Below are 19,303 nucleotides of genomic sequence, written 5' to 3'. Positions count from 1 at the left end.
CATACACACACACATGCATACACACACACATGCATACACACACACATGCATACACACATGCATACACACACACATGCATACACACACACATGCATACACACACACATGCATACACACACACATGCATACACACACACATGCATACACACACACATGCATACACACACGCATACACACACGCATACACACACGCATACACACACGCATACACACATACATACACACATACATACGCATACACACACATGCATACACACACACATGCACACACACATACATGCACACACACATACATGCACACACACATACATGCACACACACATACATGCACACACACATACATACATATACACACACACATACATATACACACATACATATACATATACATACATACATACATACATACACACATGGGAAATTGCACTATGTGAGCAAGAAGAAAGGTATGATACACAGCTTTTTAAAGCTCTAAAAAAACAATTTAAGGGTGGGAGGAGAGTTAGAAGTAGTTAGGGAACATGGCCTGAGTAGTTTAAAAAAGTTTATTTGGTGACGGGTACTATTTAATCCTTCCAGTACTTATCAGCTGCTGTATACTACAGAGGAAGTTGAGTTGTTCTTTTCTGTCTGACCACAGTGCTCTCTGCTGACACCTCTGTCCATGTCAGGAACTGTCCAGAGCAGGAACTGCTCTGGACAGTTCCTGACATGGACAGAGGTTTCAGCAGAGAGGACTGTGGTCAGAGAAAGAACATCTCAACTTCGTCTGTAGTATACAGCAGCTGATAAGTACTGGAAAGATTAAGGTTTTTTTTTTATTTAATAGGGGTATTCCAGGATTTCTTTTTATTTGACTATGCTACAGGGGCTGTAAAGTTAGTGTAGTTCATAATATAGTGTCTGTACCTGTGTGACGGTGGTCTCGCAATTCTTATGTGAATATTTATTTTTAACAGCATGCTAAATTACTCAGGTCTTGGGATTTCCCAGGTTGCAGTGCGTCAAGACCTGACATCACTAGTCAGTTGTGCAAAGGCAGCCTGTCTGCTTCAATGGGTGAAGCGACCTCTGGGTGGGAGAGAGATTATTTTGCAACAGCTGGAGGCACCCTGATTAGTAAACACTGTGTCTTTTGAATGGATGCAGCTCATTTGTGCTGCAATGGGTGGGGGAGGGAGGAAAGTAACTTCACACTTACAAGCATGGAATTATGGGATGTGTAGTTTAAAGGGGTATTCCAGGCCAAAACTTTTTTTTATATATCAACTGGCTCCGGAAAGTTAAACAGATTTTTAAATTACTTCTATTAAAAAATCTTAATCCTTCCAATAGTTATTAGCTTCTGAAGTTGAGTTGTTGTTTTCTGTCTAACTGCTTTCTGATGACTCACGTCCCGGGAGCTGTCCAGCTCCTATGGGGATATTCTCCCATCATGCACAGCTCCCGGGACGTGACATCATCATTGAGCAGTTAGACAGAAAACTTCAGAAGCTAATAACTATTGGAAGGATTAAGATTTTTTAATAGAAGTAATTTACAAATCTGTTAAACTTTCTGGAGCCAGTTGATACACCGGAGTACCCCTTTTAATGATTAATTTATTATACTGATCTTATCCTATAGGGAGTAGAGACCTCCTGGGCCCAGGTGCATTCTTTAGATTTACCATGAAACCCTTTTATGGTAGGAAACAGGTTTGTGTGTCTAACATGACGTCAGTTGCTCTAGTTATGTATTTTGTGAAATTTTGCATTCATTCGTAAGGTCTAAATACGGCTGCACCACAACTACATGGAAGCCTTTTCATGGGGACCAAAACTGTCCCATTAGGTAAGTGCTGGCCCAATCTGAAGATTTCAGTGGTACCATTTAATGTGTATGGCGGCCTCCTGACTCTCCTTCGATGGCAGATGTTTAGCAAGAGAAGAATCAAGCACGTTGGATTTATTCCTTTTGCTTTCAAAGAGGTAAACCGCTAGAGTATTCAGCAGCGTCTTTCTCCTCCATTGAGATCACATGAGTATATGTGACCAGCTTTACCCTTATGGCCTTTTGTTTCTTACCTAAAGTTTTGTTCTCTCAATGTTTGCTTAAAGGGGTACTCCACTGCCCCAGCGTTCGGAACGTTTTCCTTCGAACGCTGGGTGCGGGGGGTCGTGATGTTACGCCACGCCCCCTCAATGCAAGTCTATGGGAGGGGGCGTGGCGGCTGCCACGCCCCCTCCCATAGACTTGCATTGAGGGGGCATGGCGTGACGAACGCTGGGGTGGGTCGTGACGACCCTTCTCAATGCAAGACTATGCCACAAATCCGCAGCATGTGACCACTTTTGGGTCTATAGAGTTAGGCTCCCATGTGCTACCACCACAGCACTGTAACAACCGCAGGAATACACACAAACAAAATGCCATTAAAGGGGTACTCCACACTGGGTGCGGGGGTCGTGATGTCACGCCACACCCCTCAATGAAAGTCTATGGGAGTGGGCAAGGCAGCCACCATGCTTGAGGTGGCGTGACCTCCGAAATGTCGGAAGTGTCCGACGCTCATTCAGCGGTTCCCCTTCGTGAGAGGAAGGTGTGTGTCTTCTGAACTCTGCATCCCCGAAGAAGGGTGAAGATTGGCCGGAGTTCACATGGACTATCGCGGATATCAGTGCGCACTTGTGGTGATTATTTTTTGTAATTGTCTATGCCTATTGCCTACGCCTTGTGATTTTTTTTTTTCATTCATGTATGTGGCAGCCACCACGCCCCCTCACGTAGACTTGCATTGAGATGGCGTGGCGTCACGACCCCTCCAGCGTTCATAACAGAGTGTCCCGAACGCTGGGTGCGGGCTGGGGGGGGGGGGGGGGGGGGGGGGTCGTGACGTCACACCATGCCTCCTCGATGCAAGCCTATGGGAGGGGCTTGGCGGCTGCCATGACCACTCCCATAGACTTGCATTGAGGGGGCGTGGTGTGACATCATGACCCCCGCACCCATTGTGGAGTACCCCTTTAATGGCTCTTTTTGTTTTTGTGTGTTCCTGTGGTTGTTACAGTGCTGTGGTGGTAGCACATGTAAGCCTAACTCTATAGCCCTAAAGTGGTCACACGCTGTGGATTTGTGGCATATTTCCCGACTGAACATGTAAAGTAAAAGTGAATGGTGTTTTATGAGATCTTTTTATGGGCTGCAGAAAAATTGGCACAGATTTGAGAATGCCATGTGGCCTGCCCCCTAGCAGATTTCTTCTGGAACACCAACATGAATTTTACCTCATAAAATACAAGCGGTAAAATCTAAGCATCAGATCTTGGCAAGTCACCCAGATATGGGGTTATTGACTTTGGACTCCCAACCCTGTGCCCGTGATGACGTAATACATTTAAGGTAGTCATTTTTGACCCCTTCACTTTTTTCATATTTTCTTATGTAACAGCCTTGTGTTTAAAATATCATTCCGCAGTCCATACCCCCATCATTCCGCAGTCCATACCCTATAATTACAAAGTGAAAACAGAATGTTAGAAATCTCTGATAATTTATTGAAAAGCAAAAACTAAAATATTGCATGGGCGGAGGTATTCAGACCCTTTATTTATGACTTCGTTGAAGCCTCTTTGGCAGTGATTCCAGACTCCAGTCTTCTTGGGGATGAGGCCACAAGGTTTGCACACCTGGATTTAAGGATTTTTTGCCATTTTCCTCTACAAATCCTCTCAAGATTGGGACTGTCGGTGGCTACCATTTTAAGGTCTGTCCAGAGATGTCCGATTGTGTTCCTGTCAGGACTTTGGCTGGGCTACTCTAGGACATTTGGAGTTGTCCCTAAGCCACTGCTGCATTTACTGTTCTTAGTCATTGTCTTGTTGAAAGGTGAACCTTTGTCCTAGTCCAGAGCCCTCTGGGCCGAGTTTTCATTAAGTATATCTGTATTTTGTCTCCCTGTCCCAGCTGCAAAAGAAATACCCACACGGCATGATGCTGTCCCCACCATATTTCACTGTAAGGATGGTATTGGGCAGGTGATGGGCAGTGCCTGGTTTCCTCCAGACATGATGCTGCCCCCACCATGATCACTGTAGGGATGGTATTGGGCAGGTGATGGGCAGTGCCTGGTTTCCTCCAGACATGATGCTGCCCCCACCATGATCACTGTAGGGATGGTATTGGGCAGGTGATGGGCAGTGCCTGGTTTCTCCAGACATGATGCTGCCCCCACCATGATCACTGTAGGGATGGTATTGGGCAGGTGATGGGCAGTGCCTGGTTTCCCCCAGACATGATGCTGCCCCCACCATGATCACTGTAGGGATGGTATTGGGCAGGTGATGGGCAGTACCTGGTTTCCCCCAGACATGATGCTGCCCCCACCATGATCACTGTAGGGATGGTATTGGGCAGGTGATGGGCAGTGCCTGGTTTCCTCCGGACATGATGCTGCCCCCACCATGATCACTGTAGGGAGGGTATTGGGCAGGTGATGGGCAGTGCCTGGTTTCCTCCAGACATGATGCTGCCCCCACTAGGGATCGACCTATTATCGGCACGGCCGATATTATCGGCCGATATTCACGTTTTTTTCCGTTATCGGTATCGGCTTCTAACCTGCCGATAATGGCGATGATGCGCAAAACAAGGCATGTGCACGAATCGCGGGACTTCAGTTCCGGCCCTGAACTTCAGGCCGAGACTGAAGTCCCGTGATTCGTGCGCACGCCTTGTTTTGCCGTGTGGAGCAATTGCCTGACAGCTGACAGCATGGTGGAGAGGGAGCTGTCAGCTGTCCCGCTCCTCCACTCCCTCACCTTTCTCACGCTGCTTCATTCTTGCAGTGGGAGTGAGAGCTGCGGGGACGCCATCCACGGCAGGCCGGCGTGATGACATCACATCATCTCGCCGGCGCCCGGAGATCACGTCCCTGCAGCTCTCACTCACAGTACAAGAACGTAGCAGCGTGAGAAAGGTGAGCACTGCTCGGGCGCTGTATGGATGGACGGGCAAATTAGAAGTGAGGGGGGCAAATATAAGTCAGGGGCACATATCAGGGGGTATTATATGTGGCCCCCCTGTCATGTGCCCATATAATGCCCCCCTGACTTATAATACCCTCTGTTTTGTACCCTCACATATAATGCCCCCTGAGGGGGCAGGACATGGGGTATTATATGTGAGGGGCACTGGACAGGGGGCAATATATGTGAATGGCACAGGACAGGGGGGTATTATAAGTCAGGGGGGCATTATATGGGCACATGACAGGGGTGGGCTGTCATGTGCCCCCACATATAATCCCCCCCCCCCCGTCATGTGCCCCTCATACATAATACCCCCTGTCCTGTGACCCCCACATATAATACCCCATGTCCTGTGTTCCTCACATATAATGCCCCCATCATGTGCCCCCTCATATATAATGCCCCCTGACATGTGCCCCTCATATATAATGCCCCATGTCCTGTGCCCCCACATATAATGCCCCCTGTTCTGCACCCTCAGGGGGCATTATATGTGAGGTGCACAGGACATGGGGCATTATATGTGAGGTGCACAGGACAGGGGGTATTATAAGTCAGGGGGGCTTTATACTGGCAGGGGGAGAGAAGCTCTGGCACCACAAAAGCCGCTACAGTTCATTGATTTAAAGCGCCCGCTTTAAATCAATGATCTGCAGCGGCTTCAGGGGGGGGGGGGGGGGGGGGGGGGGGGAGAATAGACGATAATTTATACCGGAATATCGGTATAAATTATCGGCTATCGGCCTTAACCTCCACAGATTATCGGTATCGGCCCTAAAAAATCGATATCGGTCGATCCCTAGCTCCCACCATTATCACTGTAGGGATGGTATTGGGCAGGTGATGGGCAGTGCCTGGTTTCCCCCAGACATGATGCTGCCCCACCATGATCACTGTAGGGATGGTATTGGGCAGGTGATGGGCAGTACCTGGTTTCCTCCAGACATGATGCTGCCCCCACCATGATCACTGTAGGGATGGTATTGGGCAGGTGATGGGCAGTGCCTGGTTTCCTCCAGACATGATGCTGCCCCCACCATGATCACTGTAGGGATGGTATTGGGCAGGTGATGGGCAGTGCCTGGTTTCCTCCAGACATGATGCTGCCCCCACCATGATCACTGTAGGGATGGTATTGGGCAGGTGATGGGCAGTGCCTGGTTTCCTCCAGACATGATGCTACCCCCACCATGATCACTGTAGGGATGGTATTAGGAACATGATGGGCAGGGCCTGGTTTCCTCCAGACATGATGCTGCCCCACCATGATCACTGTAGGGATGGTATTGGGCAGGTGATGGGCAGTGCCTGGTTTCCCCCCAGACATGATGCTGCCCCCACCATGATCACTGTAGGGATGGTATTGGGCAGATGATGGACAGTGCCTGGTTTCCTCCAGACATGATGCTGCCCCCACCATGATCACTGTAGGGATGGTATTGGGCAGGTGATGGGCAGTGCCTGGTTTCCTCCAGACATGATGCTACCCCCACCATGATCACTGTAGGGATGGTATTGGGCAGGTGATGGGCAGTGCCTGGTTTCCTCCAGACATGATGCTGCCCCCACCATGATCACTGTAGGGATGGTAAGGGCAGGTGATGGGCAGGGCCTGTTTCCTCTAGAGATGGTTTCATCAGACCAGAGAACCTTGTTTCTCACAGTCTGAGACACCTTTTTTAGGTGCTTTTTTTTTTTTGTTGTAAACTCTAGAGAGCCTTCATGTATCTTTTTACTAAAGGGAGGCTCTTTTCTGGCCTCTTCCATAAAGCCTAGACTGGTGGAGGCTGCAGTGATGGTTGAACTTCAGAAAGTTTCTCCTATCTGCGCACAGGATCTTTGGAGCTCAGCCAGAGTGACCATTGGGCTCTTGGTCCTCTTTCTTTCCAAGGCTCTTCTCTCCGATTACATAGTTTGGTCGGCTGGGCAGCTCTATGAAAAGTTGTGGAAAACGTTTTTTTTATTTTCATTTTTTATCCACTGGTGCCAGAAAGTTAAACAGATTTGTAAATTACTTCTATTAAAAAATCTTAATTCTTCCATTACTTATTAGTGGCTTTATACTAGAGAGGAAATTATTTTCTCTTTGGACTTCTTTTCTGTCATGACCACAGTGCTCTCTGCTGACAGAGGTTGTCCATGTCAGGAGAAAATCCCCATAGCAAACATATGCTGCTCTGGACCGTTCCTAAAATGGACAGAGGTGTCAGCAGAGAGCACTGTGGTCGTGACAGAAAAGAAATCCAAAAAGAAAAATTTCCTCTGCAGTATACAGCTGCTAAGAAGTACTGGAATGATGAAAGAATTTTTAAATAGAAATAATTTTCAAATCTGTTTAATTTTCTGGCACCTGTTGATTAAAAAAAAAAAAAGTTTTCCACCAGAGTTTCCCTTTTAATATGTTGTAGGTCTTGGCAAAACATTAATATAAAACGTTCTAATATACTTCAAAAGAAAATGTTATATTTCCAATGTTTTTATTTTTTTATTTTTTAAATCTTGGCTTGTTTAAAAAAATAAAAAATAAATAAAAAAACACTCCACTTGGGATCACCATACTATCCAGATCCTAATCCTGTCCGGCTGCAGCATCATCTTTGTCCAAACTGAAACATAAGTGAGGGCGGGACTAGCACTCCTCTGTGCTCACTTCTGTACAGAGAGGAGGGGGTTACAGAGCAGCCTGCAGTGATTGGATGAAGGAACACAGCACAGCAGACTGAGGGAGGAAGAGGAGTCATGTAGAGTAAGGAAATGCCTCCTCCAGAAGAGAGAGATGAAAACCAAGTGAGCAAGAGAAAGAAGTATTTGTGAGAGAAATATAGGGGCTAGACACATTAAAATTATATGTGCCTTATCAGGATTAGGTACTGAGTAAAATGACTTTTTTTTTTTTTTTGTATATCAAAGCTGATATACATGGTCAGCTTTGAAACCTTTATATAGACCTGGATTTATCTTTCCAAATCCTGTCCAATCAGCTGAATTTACCACTGGTGACTTCATCTTGGAAATGTTTCCACACCTTGATTGATCTAGAGAAATAAAAGGCCCCCAGAGTAAAATTGCAAGTGTCATAGCGAAGGGTCTGAATACTTTTGTCCATGCAAAATTAATGTATTTTTTTTATTTATTTAATTTTTTTTTTTTTGCAAGTTTATTAAAAATAATTAACATTGTTACAGTCTTTACATTCTCATTAAGGGGGTATTAAATGGGTACTCCACTGCCCCAACGTTTGGAACATTTTGTTCTGAACGCTGGGGTCATGATGTCATGTCACGCCGTGGCCCCTCAATGCAAGTCTATGGGAGGGGGCGTGCCCCCTCCCATAGACTTGCATTGAAGGGGGCATGGCGTAACATCACGACCCCCCCCCCCAGCCCGCACCCAGCGTTCCTAAGAAAATGGGGCAGTGGGGTACCCCTTTAAGTGCAGAATCAAGGGTGCGAAAACTGCCCTAAATTGATCTTCAACAAGTTCACCCAGGTTATCGGTGTAACAACTGAACTAATGGTTTACACTGTGCAGTTTTACTTGCGATTATGGCAAAATTACTTAAGATGAGCTATATTATGGGATTTGCTAAATCACTATAAAATAGTGCAATGTTTGTTGGGATTTCTGCAAAACAAGTATGCCGTAAACCCTATAGATAATAGGTCAGTATATCGAAATTCCATAATACCGTAGATAGAAATAAAAAGTGCGCTTTGATTTTGCGGCTCGGCCTTCATTCCATCTTGTTGGCAGGAGTGATTTAAAGGGGCACTCCGCTGGAAGACAATCGTTTTTAATTTAGCTGGTGCCAGAAAGTTAAGCAGATTTTGTAAATTACTTCTATTAAAAAAAAAACTTAATCCTTCCAGTACTTATCAGCTACTGTATACCACAGAGGAAGTTCTTTTCTTTTTGAACTTCCTTTCTGTCTGACCACAGGGCTCTCTGCTGACACCTCTGTCCATTTTAGGAACTGGCCAGAGTAGGAGCAAACCTCTCCTGCTCTGGACAGTTCCTGACATGGACAGAGGTGTCAGCAGAGAGCACTGTGGTCAGACAGAAAGGAAGTTCAAAAAGAAAAGAACTTCCTCTTTAGTGTACAGCAGCTGATAAGTACTGGAAGGATTAAGATTTTTTTTTAAGGCTACTTTTCCACTTGGTTTTTTTCTTGGCAGATTTTGGAGAGCTGCCACTGCAGTTTTTGAGCCAAAGACAGAAGTGTATTCAAAAGGAATAGGACATATAAAGGAAGGACTTACACTTTTCTGCCCTTATGGATCCACTTCTGGCTTTGGCTCAAAAACTGCAGTGGCAGCTCTCCAAAAACTGCCAGAAAAAAAACCAAGTGGAAACTTAGCCTAATAGAGGTAATTTACAAATCTGTTTAACTTTCTGGAATCAGTTAAGGTAAAAAAATAAAAAATAAAAAAAAATTCCAGCGGAGTGCTCCTTTAAAGTATATTGGGAAATTGCTCATAATGCAGTTCCATAATTTGGTAAATGAACTTACACTTTGGGCTATGTTTAGCAAATGTTTAGGCAAAACCGCAATGTGTTAACACAGCTTTATGTTGGTCTCTGTAGTGTTTCCCAACCTTTTTCGGCTCAGGGCACTCCTCGGAATTTTTTTGTTTTTCGCACTGTATATAGGACGCTACTGTAGGTAGCTTGCCCCCTGTATGTAGGTAGGTTGCCCTTGTAACTTGCTTGCCCAGTGAATGTAGGACCCCCTGCAGGTAGCTTCCCCCTTTATATAGGACTCTCCTGTAGGAAGTTTACCCCCCTGTACGTATGTACGTAGGAGCCTGCTGTAGGAAGTTTACCCCCCTGTACGTATGTACGTAGGAGCCTGCTGTAGGTAGTTTGCCCCCTGTACATAGGAGCCTGCTGTAGGTAGTTTGCCCCCTGTACATAGGAGCCTGCTGTAGGTAGCTTGGCTCCTGTAGCCTTTAAGGCTTACCACCAGACATCCCTGGTGCCGGGTGGCAGATTTAGAAAATGTTGCTGCCATTTTTCCACTGGATTGTCGCGGCACTCCTGGCGGACCCTTACAGCACCCTGAGGAACTGTGTTACCCCATTGGGAATCACTGCTCTATATTGTCTTAATAATGAAAACAATCAGATTATAACATATACAATACTTGGCAATGCGTTATGTATGCTAAAATCGTTATCCTTACCATCCATGGGACATTTGTGCCCCCAGGGATGGTGAAGATATTAAGTCCCCCGCCCCGGCTGCCCGGCAAGTAGTCCCTCTGCCCAGAGGACTGCTTGCCGGGCTGGACTTTATAACTTAAAGGGGAACTCCGCTGCTCAGCGTTTGGAACAAACTGTTCCGAAGGCTGGAGTCTGCGCCGGTAGCTTGTGACGTCATAGCCCCACCCCCCTCAATGCAAGTCTATGGGAGGGGATGTAACTGCTGGCCCCTCCCATAGACTTGCATTGAGGGGGGCGGGGCTGACGTCACAAGCTCCCGGCTCCAACGTTCGGAACAGTTCCAAACGCTGAGCAGCGGAGTTCCCCTTTAATATCTTCACCATCCGTTCTCCGGGGATGGTCAGGATAATGATTTTAGCATATATAAAGCATTGCCAAGAGTTATATATGCTAAAATCTGCTGATTGATTCCTTTTCAGGCTTTAATAAAGGGTTTTATTAGCTTCTTAAAGTGTGCTGGGATGTGATAAGCTTTTAATCAGTCGGGGTCTGAGCGTTCAGCTTTTGCCAAACTACAACTTGGCTGTCCAGGCATACTGGGAGTTGTAGTTTTGCAACAGCTGGAGGCGCCATGGTTTAAAAACACTGTCCTAGATGAGGGTATTACATAAGTCATAACCTAGCAGATTCCTCTTTTATTATAATATTCCACTTGGAAAAAGGAAAACACTTATATAAACACTTTTATAAGAAACTTTTATTAAAATATTTATATACAATAATATAAAAAAGATCCAGACTTTTTTTTTTTTTTTTCTTTTGTGGCATCACAGGGCGGTGCCATCAGTCTGTTAGGACTAGAGATGGGTGAACTTACAGTAAATTCGATTCGTAACGAACTTCTCAGCTCGGCAGTCGATGACTTTTCCTGCATAAATTAGTTCAGCTTTCCGGTGCTCCGGTGGGCTGGAAAAGGTGGATACAGTCCTAGGAGACTCTTTCCTAGGAATGTATCCACCTTTTCCAGCCCACCGGAGCACCTGAAGGCTGAACTAATTTACGCAGGAAAAGTCATCAACTGCCGAGCCGAGAAGTTCGTGACGAATCAAATTTACTGTAAGTTCGCTCATCTCTAGTTAGGACCAGTGCTAATGCTTATATGGGTTGCCACATTTACTTGTCGGATGTAGAAGCGCAGTATTCAGGGGGCTGATTCTAAGTACAGGACCGTGATTGTTTCCTTGGCATTGTTCCTCCTCATGCTGGTCTCCTGGCATCCGCTGGCAGGGTTGGCAGTATCTGAGGGTACTCATAGCCTCTTGTGTCAGCTTGGATGATGCAACTTCATTACCGAAGGATACAATGGTAGCCATCAAGGTTTGACACTAGAAAAGAGAAGAAGAACCCTCAGTGGTTGGGTCAGGGTATGCTCATATAGGCTGTTGTGACCAAATGGTACAAGACTACGAACAGACAGGTTGGCTCAAGAGTTGCAGAAACTCCATTCATTCAAAAGGTAAGAAGTAAAAACATTTCTTAAGGGGGCTCCTAATTTCAACCTTCACTTTTAGGGGTTGGAGCCTCCAAACCCCTTACCCTGGCCATAGTCAGCAACCACTTAACAAGATAACCCCTCCAAATCTGCATGTAGTAAGAAGCTATAACCTTACGTTGACAGATTAAAGGGGTACTCCACCCTAGACATTTTATACCCTATCTAAAGGATAGGGGTTAAGATGTCTGATCGCGGAGGACTCCCGCGATCTCTGCTGCGGCACCCCAGACATCCGGTGCACAGAGTGAACTTCGCTCTGTGCCGGATGACTGGCGATGGGGGCGGAGGCTTGTGACATCATGGCCATGCCCCCTCAATGCTATCTATGGGAGGGGGCGTGACTGCTGTCACGCCCCCTCCCATAGATTGCATTGAGGGGGCATGGCTGTGACTTCACGGGCCTCCGGCACTGCACCCAATGCTCTAAAGGAACGCCAGGGGCAGCAGGGAGATCATGGGTGTCCCCAGCCATAGGGGATAAGATGTCTAGGGGCGGGGTATCCCTTTAATTAACCTATGTACCCAGGCTTGCTCCCCACCAGGCTCTGGTGTCAGGTGGTCCCATTTGTGGCCACTGACACGGCTACGCCAGCTGCAGATGCTATGAAAAGCACCGTGCCCCTTAGTCAATCACTGACTGAGGCGGGACACCGATGCGGCCAGTGATTGGCTGAGCGGCAATATGTGCTATGTCAGCTGTAGATACTACGATCTGCAGAGTGTCAGCGGCCACAGACTGGACCACCTGACACGGAAGCCCGGTGGGAAGCGCGGGAGGTACATATAAGCTTTTTGAAATTTTATTTACAAGCCTGGGCACATAGGTTTAAAAACAGTTTTAACTGGATAACCCCTTTAAGCAGAACTGTATGTCGGTCCAATCTCATCATTATGTCATTCTTCGAACACCAGTTGGTTTTGTCCCATCTCCTTACTTGGTCAAAAGCTTTTCAGCTTTCCCAACCACTGCAAATGGGCCAGAGGAGCTGGAAAAGAGAGTAAGGAGACGGATCAACCATTTAAAGGGGTTGTCCAGCAATAGAAAAACAGCACCACTCCTGTACTCAGGTTGTGTGTGGCATTACAACTTTACTCCATTCACTTCAATGGAACTGAGCTGCCCTACCACACACAACCTGAGGTCAGGGGTCGTGCTGTTTAAAGAGTACCTGTCGCCAAATAAAACTTTTAAAATAGTGTTCCTTGTGTAATTAGCAGACATTTCCCATTCACTTGCTTTTAAATTAATACAGTGAGTTTGGTCTCCTCCCGGTGCATTGCCGTGGAATGAGATTTGCCATAGAATGAGATGGTCCGCCTCCATCACATCCTATTGGCTCTCTCTTGTCACGTGACATATTTAAACGTCACGCATCGATGCGCACAGCAGTGTCAGTTTGGCTATCACAGGGAGAGGATCTCCTCACCCTGTGATAGCTGAAGCTGCACGGAGCTCTCATGGCCTCTGTGGCCCGACAGGAGTTCACACATGTACGCAGCTCATACGGCTGCCTCATATACATTTACTGTTGATCCACAGCGCTGTCATCAGAATCCCCACGCCCGCAGCTCTACACCCCGTCCCCCGCAGCTCTACTCCCCGTCCCCCGCAGCTCTACTCCCCGTCCCCCGCAGCTCTACTCCCCGTCCCCCGCAGCTCTACTCCACGTTCCCCGCATCTCTACTCCACGTTCCCCGCATCTCTACTCCCCGTCCCCCCGCATCTCTACTCCCCGTCCCCCGCATCTCTACTCCCCGTCCCCCGCATCTCTACTCCCCGTCCCCCGCAGCTCTACTCCCCGTCCCCCGCAGCTCTACTCCCCCGTCCCCCGCAGCTCTACTCCCCGTCCCCCGCAGCTCTACTCCCCGTCCCCCCGCAGCTCTACTCCCCGTCCCCCGCAGCTCTACTCCCCGTCCCCCGCAGCTCTACTTCCCGTCCCCCGCAGCTCTACTCCCCGTCCCCCGCAGCTCTACTCCCCGTCCCCCCGCAGCTCTACTCCCCGTCCCCCGCATCTCTACTCCCCGTCCCCCGCATCTCTACTCCCCGTCCCCCGCAGCTCTACTCCCCGTCCCCCGCAGCTCTACTCCCCGTCCCCCGCAGCTCTACTCCCCGTCCCCCGCAGCTGTACTCCCCGTCCTACGCAGCTCTACTCCCCGTCCCCTGTGAATGCTCAGGGAGCGATCCACAGCGCTATGGGGATTCCTACGCCCGATGGCGCTGTCATCAGTGTGCGTCCCCGCGAGCGCCCCATGCCCGCAGCTGTACTCCCCGTCCCCCGCAGCTCTACTCCCCATCCCTTTAACGCTCAGGGAGCGGGGAACAGAAAGTAGAGCATCGGGCGCAGGTAAAGTAGTACTGAGCATGCGCAGCACTACGCGAATAACTTAACCTGCGCCCGATGCTCTACTTTGTTCCCCGCTCCCTGAGCGTTAACGGGACGGGGAGTAGAGCTGCGGGGGGCGGAGGACGGGGAGTACAGCTGCGGGCATGGGGCGCTCGCGGGGACGCACACTGATGACAGCGCCATTGGGCATCGGGATCCCGATAGCGCTGTGGATCAACAGTAAATGTATATGAGGCAGCCGTATGAGCTGCGTACATGTGTGAACTTCTGTCGGGCCACAGAGGCCATGAGAGCTCCGTGCAGCTTCAGCTATCACAGGGTGAGGAGATCCTCTCCCTGTGATAGCCAAACTGACACTGCTGTGCGCATCGATGCGTGACGTTTAAATATGTCACGTGACAAGAGAGAGCCAATAGGATGTGTTGGAGGCGGACCATCTCATTCTATGGCAAATCTCATTCCACGGCAATGCACCCGCCTGGTAGGAGTGAAGTGCTTCTCTGCACTGAGCTTGATTGACAGCTGCACAGAAAGTGAAAGCTGCACAGACTGAAAGCTGCAGGAGAGCCTCACTGATAGCAACACAGACTGAAACATGCACAGAGATTGAGGTCTTCTATTCATTACAGCACTGCAACCATGTGAGGGCGGAAGTGGTCCCTCGGCAGGCTTCAGTCAGGCCTGCTGGGAAACGCCCACTTTCTCCAGCTGGGAGATTGCACTATGTGAGTTAGAAGAAAGGTAAGATACACAGCTTTTTAAAGGGCTGGAGGGGTGTTAGGAAACATAGCCCGAGTTAACTTGCAACAGTTTATTTGGTGACAGGTACTCTTTAAGGTAATCATCTGTCTTATTCTGGACAACCCCTTTAATTATACTACAGCAAAAGGGTATTGAGACTTTTAATGTTAATTTGTAGCCCTAGAAGTGTCTTATCACAGGTTTTGTCTTATACTAAGGCTGGGTTCACACTGCGAAATCTCCAGCTGGAATTACTGCTTGAGATCCTGCAGGTGGCACAAGTAGCGCTGGGACTTCATTGCTGTCCCCATAGACGGCAATGCACTTCTGACACAGCTGACCCGACGAAAAATCTGTTCAGAAATGCATTGTCGTCTATGTGGAGATAAGTAGTTCAAAGGGTTATCCAACTTTTAAAAATGTATGGATCCCCACAGATCTGATATTGGCGGCCTACCCTCATTATAGGCCAACACCCGGGTGCTTCAAGCTGTTGCAAAACTAACACCTTCGGCATGCCCGGGACAGCCTTAGGAGTCATAGTTTTGCAACAGCTGGAGGCACCCTGCTTGAGAAACTCTGCCAGATTTACTTTTAAATTGTCATCTTCTGCCAGAAAACATATGTATGTCATGGGTCGGGAAGGGGTTAAAGAGTACCTGTCACCAAACTAAACTTTTAATATATTGTTCTTTATGTAATTATAAGACACTTTGCTATTTACTTGCTGATAAGTCTTTGTGGTTGAAAAAAACGGCCACTAGGTGGCTCTGTTCTGTTTCCTGCGCAAGTCATACAGTTAGTTTGGTCTCCTCCCGGCCTGGCAGGAGACCAAACTCAGGAAGTGCATGCGGGGCATGGAGAGGCACAGCTCTCGCAGGCTTCAGTGATGTCACAGCTGCTGGGAAACGCCCACTTTCTCTTGCTGGGAGCTCACACAATGTGAGCAAGGGGAAAAGGTATGATACACAGCTTTTTAAAGCTTGAAAAAAAATGTAAAAAGTAGGAGGGATGTAAGGAGTAGTTAGGGAATATAATGGGAGTTAGTTTAGAAAATATGGTTTGATGACAGGTAATCTTTATAGTGATTGGACCCTCTGCAGTGCTCTCGTGTGTACATCGGCATCCTTATGAAGTGCAGCAATAGTGCGGTGTAAACCCAGAAAAGATAATATAGAGATTATACTCACATTTTTGCAGTGTAGCTGTAAAGCAGGATTCATCTAGCATATTTCTCACCATCTGGGGGGGGGGGGGGGGGGGGGGGGGGAATAGAACCAGGTTAGAAGTTGAGGACAACTAGTGTACTGTGACTAAGACCCCAAAAATATTATAGAAGACTGACCATAAGCTTGTCTTTTCTGAGATTTTATATGCAATCTGGTATTTAACTATGAAGAACAGTAATTCACCAGCCACACCTACACGATGCAGCTAAATTTAAACCTTTCTTAAAGGGGTACTCCAGTGGGGGGGGGGGGGTTCTTTCCAGTCTGACCACAGTGCTCTCTGCTGACACCTCTGTACGTGTCAGAAACTGTCCAGAGTAGGAGCAAATCACCATAGCAAACCTCTCCTGCTCTGGACAGTTCCTGACATGGACAGAGGTGTCAGCAGAGAAAATGGTTTTCTTTTTGGAACACAGAGCTCTCTGCTGACATCACGCGCACAGTGCTCTCTGCTGACATCTCTGTCCATTTTAGGAACTGTCCAGAGCAGCATATGTTTGCTGTGGGGATTTTCTCCCACTCTGGACAGTTCTTAAAATGGACAGAGATGTCAGCAGAGAGCACTGTGCTCGTGATGTCAGCAGAGAGCTCTGTGTTCCAAAAAGAAAAAAATTTTCTCTGCAGTATTCAGCAGCTAATAAGTACTGGAAGGATTAAGATTTTTTAATAGAAGTAATTTACAAATCTGTTTTGACTTTCTGGCGCCAGTTGATTTAAAAAGAAAGTTTTCCACCAGAGTACCCCCTTAGGGTATGTTCACACTACGGAATTCCACGGTGTGAACTTACCATTAGTGTGAATGGGTTTCCGCGAGACCCGTTCACACTGCGGAATTTCAGCGGCGGACAATTCTGCCGCTGAAATTGTTCCGCGCAAAGAAAGAACATGTTCACTCTTTGCGCGGAAGTCTGCGAGTACTGCATAGCCGTCAATGGTGACACCGCAGTGCCGCGCGGTCCTACCGCCGCCGTTGGCTGCCAGGCTGAATCTCCACTCGCGGAATTCTGCGAGCGGAGATTCCTTTCACACTCTGTAGTGTGAACATACCCTAAATGTCTAAACCTTGGGAACGAAAGTGGAAATGTTCAAATTGGGCCCAAAGTGTCAATATTGTGTGTGGTCCCTATTATTTCTCAGCACTGCCCAAAGCCTCTTGGGTATGGATTTCACCGGATCTTTACAGGTTTCTGCTGGAGTCGTCTTCTGTTTCAGGATGCTCCACAGATGCTCAGTAGGGTTTAGGTCTGGAGACATGCTTAGCCATTCTCTCACACTTTTAGGCTATGTTCACACAATGGAATTTCCGCCCAGAGATTCCGCTTTAGCATTTCAATAGGATTCCGCTGCACTCTTCACATAGCAGAATTTCAGTGCCTGAAATATCTGGCACGTAAATTTAAATTACATGTCTATTCTTTCTGCGGACAAAATGCATTGCCGTCTATGAGATGGCGCATTTCCGAGCAGTGCTAGCGCCAGCATGTTCTGCCTGGATGACGCAGACATTACCTGTGTAAACATAGCCTTACCCTCAGCTTCTTTAGCAAGGCAGTGGTGGTTATGGAGGTGTTTGGGGCCTTCCGGCCCAGTCACTAAAGGGAGGGGGGGTCATGCTCTGGGAAAAGGAATATGCAAAGCAGCCCACTCATCACCTTCACAGGTAGAGTTCCCTAAACATCAGCTTTTAGCTCCAGTTACTCAGAAACTGAATTTAGGGAATGCGATCTGTGAGGGGGGGGGGGGGGGGGGTGTGATGAGCGGCTTTGCATATTCCATATAGATAGATCTGCTTCCATATTGTAATAAAATGCTTTTACTCTCTGGTGCCAGTGTCAAAGAGGCGTTCCCAGGCCCCTGAAGTACTGAGGGCCAGACCTTTTCCTTGCTCTGCTTCCATCCCCGTCCCTTCTCAAATGACAAGACAGCTGGAAGCCGAGGCCTGTTGTTTCCAAATATCACACCTGAGCACAATTTGTATGCTAAGTGCAGGAACAAGATTTTGAAAACAGGGCTTGGCTTCCTGCTGAGTGTCAATCGTATATAATACAAAGAAAAAGGAGCAATAGCTACTGAATCCAAAATTTTCCTTTTATTAAATACAGGGAAAAAAAAAAGTTTTAAATACAATTATGGTAATCATGTCAATCATGCAGGGAAAGGAGAGGGATCAAGGAGTCTGCAGAAGCTTTGGAATGCCTCTTTAGGAGACCAGCAAACCCATAATATTCAACCAATAAACAACCCTTCTCACCAAAAGGTAGACAGACATTTTATAATAATGCTCACCTAAAAAAAACAACATAAAACAACATCTAGGTTTTTGTGAGCTGCTTAAAGGGGTTGTCCAGGAATAGAAAATTGGGATTTCTTTAAAAAGTAAAAAGCACCACACCAGTCTTTGGCTTGGGGGTGGTATTACTGCTCAGTTCTATTGAAGTGAATGGAGCCAAGTTGTAATACCAGACACAACCCTAGGGATGAAGTAGCTCTGTTTTTTCTATTTATGGACAACCCCTGTAAACTTAAAGGGGTACTCCTGTGCCCAGGCGTTCTATACATCCTGTTCAAAACGCTTGGAGCGGGCGGCCGTGACGTCATGGCCATGCCTCCTCGTGACACCACGCCTCTCCATTCATGTCTATGGGAGGGGGCGTGACTACCGTCATGCCCCCTCCCATAGACATGAATGAAGGGTGCGCGGTGTGACGTCACAAGGAGGCATGGCCGCAGCTGCCGGCTCCTATCTTTCTGAACAGAATCTATAAATCCCTGATAACTTCCTTCCCGAAACCAACTTTTCAGGATACATACTTACCAAGTCGCTCAGCAGGATGTGGATCCCATGGGGTCCGGTCCTAGAGACCTGTAGGATGTGGTTTGCAGGGACGCTGAATAGTTCTGCCAGTTTATTGGTTAGTTCAGCTGCAGTCACATCCTCCAAGTAGATCTCCTGATACAGAACTGATAAAGAAAACATGGATCCCATAAAGTCTTCTGCTGTACAATATATATATATCTCTCTCACCTAGCCACGACAGTACATGAAACCTGATAACATAGTTGGTGTTGGCTCCAGGCCTTGGGTAGCACTCTAGTGGCTAAAGAACCACCCAAACCTGTTCTCTCATAGTTTTTGTATTATTTTCCTTTTCTAAGGTAACACTAAGGCCATGGGGAAATGGGTGTTGACTTTTACATTACCTTTATTGTCTGCAATCTTTTAAAAAGGAAGCAGACATTTGTATAGATAACAACAGAGCTC

At 47.3% G+C, this 19,303-nt stretch overlaps 1 protein-coding gene across 10 annotated transcripts in view; it reads right to left on the bottom strand.

Annotated features, from left to right (window-relative positions):
• Positions 1-11,281: 11,281 nt before the first annotated feature.
• The window catches only part of LOC130296256 (transcription factor CP2-like protein 1), a 247,943-nt gene continuing 239,921 nt past the window's right edge, over positions 11,282-19,303 (bottom strand). For all 10 annotated transcript variants that reach the window (XM_056547638.1, XM_056547637.1, XM_056547644.1 and 7 more), the window contains 3 exons: positions 18,857-19,002; positions 16,003-16,054; positions 11,282-11,556 (listed from right to left, as the gene is read on the bottom strand). In XM_056547638.1, the coding sequence (XP_056403613.1) occupies positions 11,519-11,556; positions 16,003-16,054; positions 18,857-19,002 (236 nt within the window). In that variant the 3' untranslated portion in view covers positions 11,282-11,518. The remainder of the gene's footprint in view (positions 11,557-16,002; positions 16,055-18,856; positions 19,003-19,303) is intronic.

The sequence above is a fragment of the Hyla sarda genome, chromosome 12, assembly GCF_029499605.1.
Source record: "Hyla sarda isolate aHylSar1 chromosome 12, aHylSar1.hap1, whole genome shotgun sequence".
Lineage (NCBI taxonomy): Eukaryota > Metazoa > Chordata > Amphibia > Anura > Hylidae > Hyla > Hyla sarda.
The sequence above is the reverse complement of the archived record's forward strand: the minus strand, read 5'-3'. Positions and strand labels throughout refer to the sequence as shown.